This window comes from Euprymna scolopes, chromosome 1 (genome assembly GCF_053919585.1).
Source record: "Euprymna scolopes isolate OS-2025 chromosome 1, ASM5391958v1, whole genome shotgun sequence".
Classification (NCBI taxonomy): Eukaryota; Metazoa; Mollusca; class Cephalopoda; order Sepiida; family Sepiolidae; genus Euprymna; species Euprymna scolopes.
Window position 1 is genome coordinate 32391000 of NC_136482.1, and position 15300 is coordinate 32406299.

General features: G+C 34.7%; 1 protein-coding gene across 1 annotated transcript in view; it reads left to right on the forward strand.

The window, feature by feature from the left end:
- The window catches only part of LOC145292241 (putative aminopeptidase PLBD2), a 351318-nt gene that overhangs the window by 232691 nt on the left and 103327 nt on the right, over nucleotides 1-15300 (forward strand). Inside the window, exons 4-5 of the mRNA XM_080138585.1 lie at nucleotides 2687-2904; nucleotides 13724-13812. Of these exons, the coding sequence (XP_079994711.1) occupies nucleotides 2687-2904; nucleotides 13724-13812 (307 nt within the window). The remainder of the gene's footprint in view (nucleotides 1-2686; nucleotides 2905-13723; nucleotides 13813-15300) is intronic.

Below are 15300 nucleotides of genomic sequence, written 5' to 3' on the forward strand. Positions count from 1 at the left end.
ACAAGTTTTTGGGTTTGACCTTTACTCCTGATCTGAAATGGAACACATACATCAAATCTGTTGCCAAGGTCGCTGGAAAGATGGTGGGATCCTTCTACCGCTCCAGAAGATATCTCACTACTCATGCAATTCTCTATCTATATAAAAGCCAAGTACGTCCAAGGATGGAATACTGCTGCCATATCTGGGCAGGAGCTGCTAAAAACAGCCTATCCTGCCTTGACAGAGTACAAAATCGACTTCATGGCTTAGTGGGAGATGCCCTTTTCTCTACCCTGCAACCTCTCTCCCACAGAAGAGACGTTGCGAGCCTATCCTTGTTTTATCGTTATTTCCATGGCAGGTGCTCGTCTGACCTCCAATCTCTGGTCCCCCCTTGCCAATCTTTCATGAAAAACACCCGTCTAGCCGAATCCACCGTGAAAAATTTCCCCCACTCTTTATCTGTGCTTAAATCAAAACGCGGATTCCATGAACAAAGCTTCTTTCTTAGAACTGCACACCTGTGGAACTCTGTTCTGTCTGCCTGCTTCCCACCTGACTACAACTTGGATGTCTTCAAGTCCAACGTTAACAAATTCCTAATGAACCGCCCCCTTAAGTAAACACTTTCAAATCTCCACACTAACGTACTGTACTTGCAATAACCCTTATCCCTGAGTGGCTTCCGGGCCTTGATAAGTGGTGACCACCGTGTAAAAAAACAAAACAAAAAAAAACTCCTAAAAATAGAGAATAAGTTGACACTGAAATTAAAGGCATTTATGAACGGTTATTTATAAGGTGTTCAGTGGTGGAAGAACCATAGATATTATTCAAAGGTCAATAATTTGCCCGAGGAATGTTTCTTGGAGTATGTCGTTTGGCTCGATGTCCAATCTTTGTGACTTCCTCCTAACAAAATGCAAACTGCTACTACATTTAAATTACTAAATAATAATGAAATTTAAATGTTATGTGAACAGACATCTCACATCTCAACTCCCTACATAGTGTTCCTGTAGATACAAATAATGGCGCCTTATATTTAAATAACAATTTTCCTTGTTTGATGTGAATAAGAGTAAAAAAGTCAGGTCATCAGGTCCTTTTCCATCCTCTATATTGAGGACAAATGGTTCAAGTATTGATGGGAAGCTAATAATTCTACGATTTATCATTTGAGAGTATTTTACCTAGAAAATCTTAATGGTACTTGTAGATGCTTCATATTCTCAAACCTGTGTGCAGAGCGACAGTGAATCTGAAGTAATTGTAACAAGGTTCCTAACAGTGAATCCTAGCAGAGCTACTAGACATACACCACAGTGTGGCAAGCTTGTAATATGAAAATGAACCAGACATTTGTTGCAGGACATTCTTACAGATTCAGCTCTGGATTTTATCCTGACTGTCTTAGCTTTTCTGTTTCCTCTTCTGAGCCCAGCCCTCCTCCAATCAACATGAATCAAGCACTTCCACTACATCATGTCGAGGAAGAAGAGAAAAAAAAAATTGATAAAGGAGTCTTACTCTGAAATATATTTCTTTAAAAATAAACACTCGTTTATTTTATAAAAAAATTTTGCGTTGCAGTTTTGGCTTCAAATGTATTTATACATATTTTATTCTTCAAATTTCACTCAACGTTTCTCACGGATATACAGAAAAATAACTACCCAGATTTTCAAAATTCGCGACCACATGTCACCTATCCGGCTTCATAAAAACCCCGCAGTTAACATCACGTGGACTCTTCATCGAACTATCTTCCACTACATCATGTCGAGGAAGAAGAAAAAAAAAAAAAGATTGATAAAGGAGTCTTACTCCGAAATATATTTTATTCTTCAAATTGAAATAAGTTTAAGACGTTTTACAAAAATGAACTTACTTTTCTGTATTTAAGAAAGTGAACTTGCTATAAAGTACTTACATCATAATCATCTGTCCTGTGGTCTTGATTGTTTGAATGCAAAAGATGACGTGACAACCAGTTTTCTTTAACTCTTCAGCTTTCCTGTGATATTTATTGCCAACCGTAATCATTCTAGGATGTTTTTATTTTATGGAAATCGCTTCAGATGAAGATTAAGCTAACAAGAATGAAAAATGATTATCACAAAGACAGGAGATGCTTGAAATGACCAAGGCTATAGGAAGGAGGAAAACAGTAAGCATAAAGAATTCTTGGAAAGAAGCTACGGGAATAAGAAACTGTATTACAATGAGGTATTAAAACAGCAAATTGATGGAGACCACTAGACCAACGAATCGAACAAGCTGGAACAAAGGAAGCAGGGAATAGATAAGACAATTCTGAAGAACACATGGCATTATAGTATTTATAGAAAAGTCTTAAACATATTCTTGCGATGTGAGAGAAGTTGAAAAGAATAAAATTGAGAAGCAATTAAATTAAAGATAGGTTTCTGTATTTAATTGAAAACCCTCAAATAGGGCAGAGATTCACCAGCCCAAATATGACAACAGTATTCCATACATGGTCTGATAATAGATTTGTGTAAAAAAAAAAGTGTTTAGAGCAATTGGGAGAACCAATTTTACAAGAATCAGAAAGAGCAATAGATCTAGTATGAAAAATTATGAAAGATTTTGATGAGAAAAAAACAAGAAGTTTAAAAGTTTTCCTATTCCTTCTTTTGTCTGAGCGTTCATGTTTTTTGTCTTTTTTTTTTTTTTGCAGTTGGTTACAGTTTGCCAGTGACCTTGGTGACATCAGTTTGGCACTTGACCTTCCTGAGAAGAAACCGATTCGCGGCGGCTCCTGCTCAGCCATGGTCAAGGTTTTAGATGATAATAAGGACTTGTACGTTGCCCATGATACGTGGAACCATTACTCGAGTATGCTGCGAGTTCTCAAGAGTTATGATTTTGCATTCCACATTTTACCAAACGCAAAATGTAAGTAAAATTCTTTACCAATAAATTTGTTTTTGTCTTTTCAAATATCTATGATAGGAACTTTCTGTGCTATTTCTGTTTCAAATAGGATCATCATCATCATCATCATCATCATCATCATCATGTAAATAAATTGAGGAAGTTGAATTCAAAATGTGATCAATCTTATATCTTTAAATTATGATATTAAACACCAAATGGGCGAATATATATAAATTTAAAATTTATTTTAATGTTTTTTCTTTTACTTATCAAGGCCCGGAGGCCACTCAAGGATAAGGTTTAATGAGTGTATGGAAGTCAATGGGAAAATATAGTATTTATTTGATGAGCCAATTGTTAGTAGTGGAAATTTGGATTACTTAAGGGGATAGCTCATCAAGAACTTGTTCACGTTGGACTTGAAGATGACCATATTGTAGTCAGTTGGAAAGCAGGAAAAAGGAACAGAGTTCCACAGGCGCAAAGTTCTAAGAAAGAAGCCTTGTTCATGGAATATATGCTTAGATTTAGGCACAGAAAAAGAGTGGGGGAAATTATTGATAGTGGTTTCAGCTAGACGGGTGTTTTTCATAAAAGTCGGGTAGGTGACCTTGGCGTAGATTGGAGCTGAGAGGAGCACTTGCCACGAAAATAACGATATGTTCGTAACGACTCTTCTGTGGGAAAGAGGTTGCAGGGAAGAGAAAATGGCATCCCCCACTAGGCTACAAAGTCTATTCTGAACTTTGTCAATGCAAGATAATCTGCTTCTAGCAACTCCTACCCAAATGTGGCAACACTACTCCATCCTTGGGCATACTTGGCTCTTATATAGGTAGAGAATTGCATCAGCAGTGAGATATCTACTGGAACAGTAGAATGATCCCACCATTTTTCCAGCAGCCTTGGCAATGGATCTGATATACGTATTACATTTCATATCAGGAGTAAAGGTACAGCCTAGAACCCTGTCAAAATATGCAGCCTCCCCAAGATGAGAGTCATTTATTTCAATTGATGCCAAATGGGAATGAGAGCATTGATGATGTAAAGATAGAAGCTTGGTTTTAGCTGCATTAAAATTAACCAGCCATCTCTTTCTCCATTGCCCTACATGCTCAAGGTCAGAGGAGAGAGCATCGTTTATGGCCTTTGATGTGTTGCCATAGATGGTAGTGTTGTCAGTATAAATGTCTATGAATAAACTTAGAATGTGATTTGGGAGATGATTGATGTAGATCAGGAAAAGTGTTGGGTCCAGGATGGACTCTTGAGGGACTCCAGCATTAATACTGTTAGCTTCTGAGCTCCGCCCATCAACCACGATTCTTATGAACCTATAAGAGACTGATGATTTAATAATTGAGAAGACATTTCCAGTTATACAGTAGCTGGAGATATTGTAGAGTAGACCTTTATGCCATACCCTATCAAAGGCCTCTGATATGTCAAAAGTAATTGCCCTAGAAAGGGAGCCTCTGTCGAGAGATTCACTAATCCTATGAAATATAACTGTTAGTGTATTTGCTGTAGATCCAGCAGAATGGAAACCATATTGCATGTCACTGAAGAGATTATTTTGCTGAGGTGGTTGACTACTTCTCTATTTAACACAGATTCCAGTAACTTAATCATGACACACAGGAAACTTATTGATCTGTACTAGAAGAGAGATGACCGATCACCTGAATTCTTAAATGCAGGGCATACTGATGAGGTTTTCTAAGGTGTTGAGAAACAATTCTCCTTAAGACAACACTTAAACAGCTTTTAATATAGGAGCTAGTTCTGATTGAAGCTTTTTCAGCACTATAATTGGAATGCCGTCGGGGCCAATTACTTTACTGGAATCAAGGTTTTAGATTAGCTTGGCAACATCACACAAAGATATTTGTATGTTGCATAACGTGTTTTCAGATACAGAAAGAAATACAGGGGGTTGGAGGCCCAGATTACATAGGGTGGAATTAGCTGGAAAGTTCTTGGCGAAGAGTTTGGCTTTCTCTGATGCTGACGAGATTACCTCAGGTCTATTGATGATGGACCCTGTTTGCTATTTGCCAAAACTGGTGGAAACCAAATCGCTGCTCAGCTACTTTGGACTTAAAAGACTGAGCATACAACACTCTTGCGTGTTTTATTACTCTTTTACAGTGGTTGCTGGCAGTCCTGAAAGCAGCTTGTCTCAATACATCTGTAACATTGGAAGCAATGGAAAAAGTGATTTCTGTGTGCACTGGCAGCAGCATATTCTGGAGAGAACCATGGCTGGTTGTTAGGTTTTTGCTGGAATTTTTTGAAGGGTATAAAGTGCTCTATAACTTCAATTAACCATTCCGTCAGGTCTGATACTATAGAGGATGCATTCTTTTTAAACATGAAGCACAGAGGCAAATCTGATATAAATGTACGGAAACTATCCCAGTCAGTCATGGTATATGGTATGATAGAGAGATATGTCAGAGAGCTTATTACATTTTGTTTTTATCTTAACTGAGGCAAATGAGTGGTCGGAAGATCCCAGTGGAGACAAAATGGAGGATGAACATAGCTCAGGGCAAGTTGTTATAAAAAAATCTAGGAGACTTGCATATTGACCATCAGTGCCGAGCACACTGGTGGGTTCGTGAAAAATCTGAGTTAGTTCATAAGCAGAACCTCCCCTCATCATCTGTCTTGTTTGAGTGAGCTAACTATTCCACATTGTGAACGTTGAAGTTTCCACAGATGTGAATATTAGCTGAAGGCTGAGCAGATAGGATATGGGGAATTTTCTCAGATATGCTCTTAATGATAGTAACTCCGCTGCTACGGGGAGGAGTAGAGGGCAAATATAAACGCAGTAGTGTGAGAAAGTGCAACCCAGAAGCACTTATAGGGCAATTTAGGGTCTTCTCTGGTGATGTCCCTACCACATGGAGAGTCCTCTCTAATGTAGGCACATATTCCATGCCCATGCTGATCTTGGAGGTAAGATTTGGATGTTAAGTTAGAATATCCTTTAATTACGAACTCATCTAGGGAAATTGTTGATCCAATATCAGTTTTGCCTGCGAAGAATAGGTCTGGTTTGATCTCCTGTAATTGGGTTTCAATCTTTAGAAGGTTGGAACATACACCCCTGATGCTGGAGAAGGAGACATGGTAGTGGGGGGGGTCTACATTGAAAGTTGAAGTTCTGGGCTTAATATTGTATTCTTTCTGGAGACATTTCATGATAGAGGAAAAGTAAGGAAGAAAAAGAAGCAAAGAAATATATTTTTTGTAGACCATGATAAGGTAAAGCCATAACAATTACTCATTAATATGGCATCAAGACACCCCACCAGAACTGCATACTACAGCAGCACTAGTACTTTGCACCTGCTGATAAGACAACCTTCTTAGTAGCTAGTCCAAGGTTCAGGTCCCTGACTATCAGGCGGATAACGTCAGCCCAGTAAAAGCTCTGGCACTTTTATTAGTGACATGGCTTCAAGGATAGAAATAAAAACAGAAATTTACCAGTGAAAAATTGAAATCATGATTCAAACTTATATATTTAAAGGTTAAGAACAATGGAGTAAAGATTAATAAATCTATTCTAACAACAAAGAACATTTGGTTTGTCCTTCCTTTTTGCCTTTATAACAGCTTTTATTTGTTTTGTGCATATTATTGGCTAAATTGTTGTCGGTGTTAGGATCTATTTTCTGCCACTCCTCATAAAGTTTGGCCTCTAATTTTTTTTAGGAACATACTTTTCTCACATATGGTACCACAAAGTTTCAATGAGATTTAGATTTGTGAATTGAGGGGGGCCACTTCATCACTGTAATCCCTTTTTCTCAAATCAACCCATTGAAACGTTTGACGTATGACATGGGGCATTGTCTTGTTGGAAGAATGTTATTATTAAATATTTTAGTCAAAGAGATTTAGTAAACCTGCCCTCACATGTATGCAACATAAACCATGCAACCCAAACCATTATGCTTCCTCCTCCAAATTTGCAAGTTGAAACCATACAACCAAGATGATGTCTTTCCTTCCCTACGGTGAACATAAGCCTTTCCAGGGGTGCCAACAATCTGATGAAAAAAATAAAAAGAATGTGTTACATTTTTTTAATAAATGTTATGGGTGTGTATTCACATTAAATTTCAATTGTTCCTTCCAAAATTAAGGAAATAGAAGCTGTTAACTTACCTTAAAGTTACTTTTGCCAGACCTAACAGTTTTGGCTCAATCATTAGGTGTCCAATTTTCATGTTTTTTTTTTTTGTTTTTTTTTTCAAATTCCAGTCGTTCTTTTCTTGTTGGCCTGGGACATGTATGGCTTCTTCCTTGCTTTGCATACTTTTAATCCCGCTTCTAATAACCTTCATCTCACTGTTTGAGGTGATATGCTTTTGTTTGCATCCTCCTAAGTTCAGCAGCAAGCTCTGAAGAATTTTTTTTTTGCAAGGGATGTTCTTTTCAAAGATCTATCTTCCTTGGCGATCCTAAACTTTTTACAGCCTTGTCCTTTTTCTGTTTTTAAATATTTGTTTCCTTGTACCTTTTTAGTCGTTGTTGGAACTCCCTTCTTTGAACATTCCATCTTCCTACCTGAGAATATCCTTCACCATATAAAGCAACAATTTGTGCCCTTTTAATCTGTTTGGAGGCATTTTCAATTTAATATACTATTATAGCACTGGCAGGAATCAAACATTACCTGAAAAATAAGAAGCAACTTTTGGTATGACAATGAATCATTTTGAATATTGGAATAGATTTAGCATAAAACTCAGAGAGGTTTGAGAAAAGGCTTTAAAGCAAAAAAATACCACAATCTACTGTTACATATTTTACATTTGCTCTCAATTGTTCACTGTACGATTCTTAACCTTTAAATACGTAGGTTTAAGCTATTATCTCAATTTTTTTATAGCTCTATAATTTTAGCCATAGCTGTATACATCAATCTACAATGGCACTACCAAACAAGGCTCTCTGAATATACTGGCTTCCACACCAAACATTGATGCTATTGTTTTTCCTTTCACTTTACAAAGTTCAGTCTTGTCCTGTAAAGTCTAAAACAAAAACAACAATTTTCCTTTACAAAACAACCAAATCAAAGCATACGCCACGAAGATAAAAACAAGTTGAACATAAAAACTTTTCCAAAAATTACGGAAGAGGCTTTATATGCCTTAGAACAAAATCATCAACTTACAAGATGTGTAAGGTATATGAGGACAGATTTATACTTACGGTAGCCAACTTGTGTCCCGGCGTTACCTGGGAAATTACATCCACCTTGAACTATTGGCTATTATCACTACTAATAATGATAATAGCAACTGTGTAACGTATTTGAGAAGATTTACATTTACATGAATATAGGAACTGATAATTGGATCATATTAAATATACTGTTTTATAATCAATCTCTATTATTATATAAAAGAAATTTTGTCTGTGGGCCGATTTTTATGAAATTGCACACGAAGGTACTTTATGTGCCTGGCAGTGTTCTTAGATAGGTTTTGTATTAGAATAGATGATTTTAACCAAAGTAAACATCTTCCACAGCTTAACATCTCAAATGCATTTGAGAAGTTATTTTTATCACACAAGCAGCCGAAAGGCTCGACGTATAAACTCAACAGTGGGTTCTTTGATATGACACAGGCGCATCCGAAAAGAATGTTTCCATTTAAAGCACAATTAAACCATGATACTTGACATTTTCACTTTAAACTTACATTCAAGCTATTATCACTGCACAATCAGTAAGGTCAGGCATATAAAATCAATAGTAGGTTCTTTGATATGAAAGGGCTGCATTTGAAATGAGTGTCTCTGTTTAGAGCACAATTTAAGTATGATACATTTTAAACTTTAATTCATTATAATTAATTATATATAAAAATAATTTTATAAGATAAACAGGTTCTCTGCAGTACAATGTAAATTACAATATATTGTGAACTAACTCACTGCAAGAGGCATGTAAGGCTTCCTCCAAGTGCACTGCATTGGGTCCCCAATTGGAGCAGGCAATCAATCGATTTGATTGAAAAATGGACAATTTCACCGATTTCAATGATAAAAATATGGGAGTGTGAAACATTCGGTGATCATCATTCAATCCTGGGCCACATCGGGCCACCTTGCTAATATCAAATATATAGATATATTTCAAACAAAAAGTGCGAGCATGAAAAGTAATATGGTTAAGTTTAAACATGGAAAAGTAAATAACTAGTTGCTTAAACTGGAAAAGAAAAAGACGAGATATTCTAGTAACAAAAAATATAATAAATTTATAACTTAAAATATTGCAGCATTAAGAATTTATTATATAATGTTATAAATTGAATTAAAAAAAAAAATTCATAATGCTGCAATATTTTAAGTTATAAATTTCTTGTATTTTTGACTAGAATATCTTGTCATTTTCGTTTCCAGTTTTAACAACTAGTCATTTACTTTTCAATGTTTAAGCTTAACCATATTACTTTTCATGCTCGCATTTTTCTATTGTAATCCATGATTTTTCCAGGCTTCCAGTAAATTCATTTGTTCTTTGTTTAATTTCAGTCTTATTTTTTGCCCCAATGAACATAACATACACATATGTAATAACAATGTACGGCACTCGTCTGCTTTCAATAAAATCCTGGTTTTCCTTGTTACTTCTCTTTTCGCGAGAGCAGTAAATTAGTAGCAACAGTAGTCGCTGAAGCGACATGATTGGTATGGAAACCAGTCATAAAAACGTTGCTCACCTCCTTAAAAAATTTTATGATTTTAAACACAAGTAAATTCATCATAACTTTTGTTTTACTGAACGAAAATTGAAAACTGTTGGTTTTTTTTTTTCATAATATAGCTGAGAAGGTGATCCATAAACTGTAGTAATTGTTTGAAATTTGGTCTAAAAATGAAGCCGTGAAGCTTTAAAGCAGTTCTAAATGACTAAAACTGCCACAACCATATATTCAAACACTACCGTGGTTGAATATTTAATAGAAATACTTATAGACAAATATTTGAATAGGCAGTTTTTTTTTTAATTCATTATATATTAAAATATTGTACAGGGCTTCACTTGTATGAGGCTTTATTTACTTTGATTAAATTGCTCAAAAGTCAACTCTGCAACTGATTATATTGAAAATTCGAATAACGTTACTGTACATAACAAAATTACATGAAGATGACTGGAGAGTACACCATGTGAAATCTAATAAATATAGAAAACAATAAGAATACAATTTTTTTTTTATATTTCCACAAAACATCAGGTTTTTTTAAATATAAAGTTGAGGGAATTTAAGTTTATATAAAGGCTTTATTAAATCAAAGTATTAGCCAAAGAACATTATTTTTTTACAAATAGGATTGAAAATTTTTTATCGTCACATGTTTCTGAATTTTTGAGATAAGGATTGACAATTTAGGATTATTCGAATTACTATTCTCCTCTGTGTCCTTCTCACGATGTTTCAGTTACATCGTATTATAATCAGGAACTTTTCTGTTGAATAGAATTTACAATAAAATCCTTTATTTTAATCTAGCTTGCTTTCAAACTGCCAGCCATTTTATTCTTCGTATTGCTTATAAGAATAGTGTAACTTACAACCAATTTTGCCTCATACTTTATCTGCACAGATTGCTACTTCCATGGATTAAATAAAGTGTTTCATTTAAAATGCTGTGCAGATTCCAAAGTTGAACAGCAAGATTTAAGGGTTCGACTTTATCGTAACAGTTAGCCTGATGAGCTCTTAACAAACAAAACACAATGATTTCTCTTTAATTTGTTTGCCATATGTATATTTTCATACTACTACTATTACAAAGCTGTATTCATCTTTTGATCGACTGAACTACTGAAATAAAGATATGTAAATAATTTATTTGATAATATAAAGTAATGCTAACTTTTAGACTTTTTTGAAAATGTATAATCTATTAAATATTCTGTTAGGTCTTAAAGACCCATTGTAATCACATGAGTGTTAAGTTTCCAGATAGCTAGATAGCAATGGTGAAAGTAAAATGACAAAATAAAGAAGTTTCCAGCATTAGACTGAGAACTCAAATCTGGCAAGTTTCTGGTAAGTAGACTGAAAGACAATCGGGCATCTAGGTTTTCCTGTCAAGAGTAGATGTATATGGGGAACACTGGCTGATTGAGGCTGGTCGATGGACAGAGAACGACAGGAAAGGGATCGCGAGACAGATTGATGAGACTTCAGAGTGAGTTTTAGCAGATATCATGGACTTGAGAGATGAAAGGCTTAGTTCTAAAATTGAAATACTAATGATGAGACACAAACATATGCACACCCTTGTCCAACAATCGCTCGTATAAAATGTCTGTATTTATTGTTTTTATAATGAGTGAACATTGTGACTTGTTTATTGAGATTGTCGGACTGACTTCCTCATCTTGGTTGTTATAGTCACAACGTTTCGGCCGTTTTGCCCTCCGGCCTTCATTAGGTGTTTTTTTTATCAAACTGGGGAACCGTTTGTTAGGAGTCTCGAACCCAACCCTTTATTATTATTACGGGGGTACTGTGTTCGGACTCCAGCTAGGCTCTGAGACATAGTTGCTGATTCTCTGTTTTGAATGTTACTTTTCACTGCCTTCGTTCATATGTCACTAGGCCGAGTGGTCGTAGACGTTGTATCAAAGTTTACAGTTACCCAAAGATGCTGAGTTCAATCCTGAACGAAGGCAGTGAAAAGTAACATTCAAAACAGAGAATCAGCAACTATGTCCCAGAGCCTTGCTGGAGTCCGAACACGGTACCCCCGTAATAATAATAAAGGGTTGGGTTCGAGACTCCTAACAAATGGTTCCCCAGTTCGATACAAAAAAACACCTGATGAAAGCCGGAGGGCAAAACGGCCGAAACGTTGTGACTATAACAATCAAGATGAGGAAGTCAGTCCGGCAATCTCAATAAATGAAAACACCTCATCTCAAAAATACAGACAATTACTCTTTCAATATATGTTCAACTTTTACTGTTGATATAAGTTGTGATGTTCCATTCAAACTTGAGCTTTCCAAGCAAAGATTTACTATTTTGATAGAAAAATGATGAGTCAGAGTTCTCAAAAAGTTCTATTTCATCCAATGAAAAACCAAGGTATGAATAGTGACTCCAATGTTTACAAATAATATATTCATCCATACGATTATTATAACACACGAAACAACTAGAATATGACATTTTTACTCAATAAAATATATTAATTTTAATAAATTTTGTTTCGTAATTGTAAACGTAAAGTGAATTCTATTTTTTATTTTTGTGTGGAATCTCAATCATTGTGACTTGTGTTTTAAGAAGAAAAACCACAGTACACGCTTTTGCCCACTTGCAGATCAGATTATTTGGAAAAAAAAAAAAACATGTATTTTTTATCAATTTTATTCATATAAGCATTCTATTATTTTTTATTAGTGAAATTAATAGGAAGTAGGAGTTAAAACTTATCATTATTCTTCATATTTAAGGATTATTTTCTCACATGAATTATTTTATATCTATTATATATAGGGTAGTTGTGTGTGGGAGGGTGTCAAAATTAAAACCTAAAACAAAGTTTCTTGGACGGCGTTGCCACCAATAAATAATATCTAAAATTAAAAATAAAATATTGATTCTTTGGACGTCAACTAGGCCAGGTTTCGTTAGGAGAGGGTCAGTTCTTCAGGGATTTTCAATCTTATGTACAAATTTGAAAAGAAAATGGGGATTAATCTAAAAATTAATAGATGTATTTTATTTATCGTTTCTTACTGTCCCCTTCAGACTATTTCTCTTCAAAGAGAGGAGGAGGTGGCGAGTGAACTGGAGGCTTCCCTTATTTTTATTTGGAAGGTTTCAGTAGTGCTCTAGTTTTATCTTTGTCATTCTATATGGATGGTAGAGAAAGAAAGAATTGGAAAGACAAAGGGGGAAACTGAGGGGGAGGAGTGAAGAAAACAGATAGACATAGAGAGGTAGAGATATTGAATATTTAAAGTTGTCCAGATAAAACTTGAAAAATACACAAAGTTGGTCTTTTTTAATCGGCATAACTCTGGATGAACAACAGCTGTTTCAAAAGTAAAGCTTCCTACTTTCTAACTCAAAGTTGAAGACCTACAAAGACGGGATTGGTACCATTAAAACCAGCGATCTTTTGTGATTCAGAATTTATTTTTTTACAAAGTCACTATCATTCCCAATGCATTTTTGCTAGGAATTCAATGATGCATCTCTGCTTCTGACACACATCCATGCCAAGGATTGCTTTCTTAGAGTCTCATACTGTCATAATCTGCAATAGAGAGATGAAATTTTCAGATCATGAATACATAGGCTCAATCATCATAACAATACAATCTGCAATCCCCTCTGATCTAATCCATTTGGGTGGAATAAAAAAAATACGATATATTACTTTTGGACCGCCCCCTAGATATTATTATCTAAAATTTAAAAAAGGATTCATCAAGGGTCAAGCTACCATTTATATCATTTAATGGTATCACAATGGACACACTTCATTTAATGTTGTAATTCGTTTTTGTTTTTTTTTTTTCACTTACATCAAATCAAGTTATGTGTGTATGTCTAGAGAGAGGAATGGGCTGGGCTAGGAAGAAAAAGCGAGAGGGGGAAAGGCAGAGGGATAAATGGCCTGTTTGTTTTGTTTTGTTTTGTTTTTTTCCTCCAATCAATACTGGGTAGTCCTGTTAGTATAAAACAAAGATATATATAAAATTATTGTTATTAATTCTTTTATTATCATGCTTCTTATAGATCATGACATTCTTTATTATATTTTGTAGATATCATCCCTGGCAAAAAGATCACGTTCTCTTCATATCCTGGATTACTTTACTCGGGTGATGATTATTATCTTCTCTCATCAGGAATGGTATGTTTGCTTCTTTTTTTTTTTCTTATGATTTTTATTTCACACTTTAACTTTAAAAAAATTTGCCTTTCATCTTTAACACCAAAACGACAATCAGAATTATCTCCCTTAGCTTTCTTTTCTTTGTTCTATAAAAAAAAAAAAAATTACATGACACAATCTCGGAGCCACATATAAAATTACATCATAAAAAGAAGAGCTGGAGGAACTATTGAAAATAACTCCTACATGACTATGCGGTCCTTATAGCTACTTATTTGGAAATCTCAGCTATTAAATCTAACAGAGATATGGGATAATAGCGGCGAAAGTAACCATCCTAGTTGAAATCGGTATTCCTAATGATGCTGGTTTCTAACCGGAAGAAGATAACTAAATACCAAGTTCTCCTATACAATATGAAAAGAAACTGGAAGCGTGGGAAGATCTCCGTTCTGATAATCATAGGAATAACCAGACTCATGAAAAAGAATTTTAAAAAAGACTACCTGATAAATATACCTGGTGAACCAAGTGCAAGAGAGATCTTATCAATTGTGATTAATGAGATGGTTAGAACCCTAAAAATATCTCTTTGTCGCAGTCTCTGAAATAGCAAGAAATCCACCAAAAATAAAAAGTTCTCAGAGGAATTAAATTTTTTGCTTTGTTTTCACCATTGTAGAAATATAGCTAACATATAAACTTATCTGAAATGTTTAAAGTCAGAGCTGAATAGCATTTAAGCTGAGATATTAAACTTCAATTCTGACTAAAATAATTTTCATTTGTTATTGTTGTACCATGGTGTTGTTGCTCTAGTAATGTACTTTGCTGCAGATTATTTAAAAAAATTATATAATCCTCCCTGGAAAACTGATAATCTGTAAACATTTTTTTCATAACCAGAAACTGAAAGGATAACTCATTTTTAATCTAAGAAATTATGCTACAGAAGTATGTATCATTATTCTGGGGCTATAACTGCAACTAATAGAAGCCCAACATTTAATTGTAACTCTGTTTTCTCTGGGTAAGTCCATTTATTCCTGAAATTGATCAGCTTAAACTATAAAAAATATAAAAAGTTTTCTCTCTCACAATGAAAATTTTATTTATTTATTTTTTTTTTTTCTGTATAAGTTGTGTAAACAAATAAAAATTTAAAACTAAAACAATTTAACTACATTCCGAGCAATACCTGGTAGGAACGGTTAATACATATATGTACGTAACAGAATACCTATCCCAGGAGGGGTATAAGCAATATATAAACTAGATTTTCATCTGCTACATCTTTCCTAAGCATATTTCATAAAATTACTAGCAAAATTATTTGAAAATTTTTAGTTTCTCTACCATTTTCACAAACTTATATCCAAATGTTGCTACATTTTTTTTTTTACAATTTCACTCCAAACTAGGCACAGTGCCACTTTGATGTAGGGGCTACTATCAGGGATATGAGTTGCAGGGATACTATGTAGGGAGTTGAGCAGCAAGATGTCT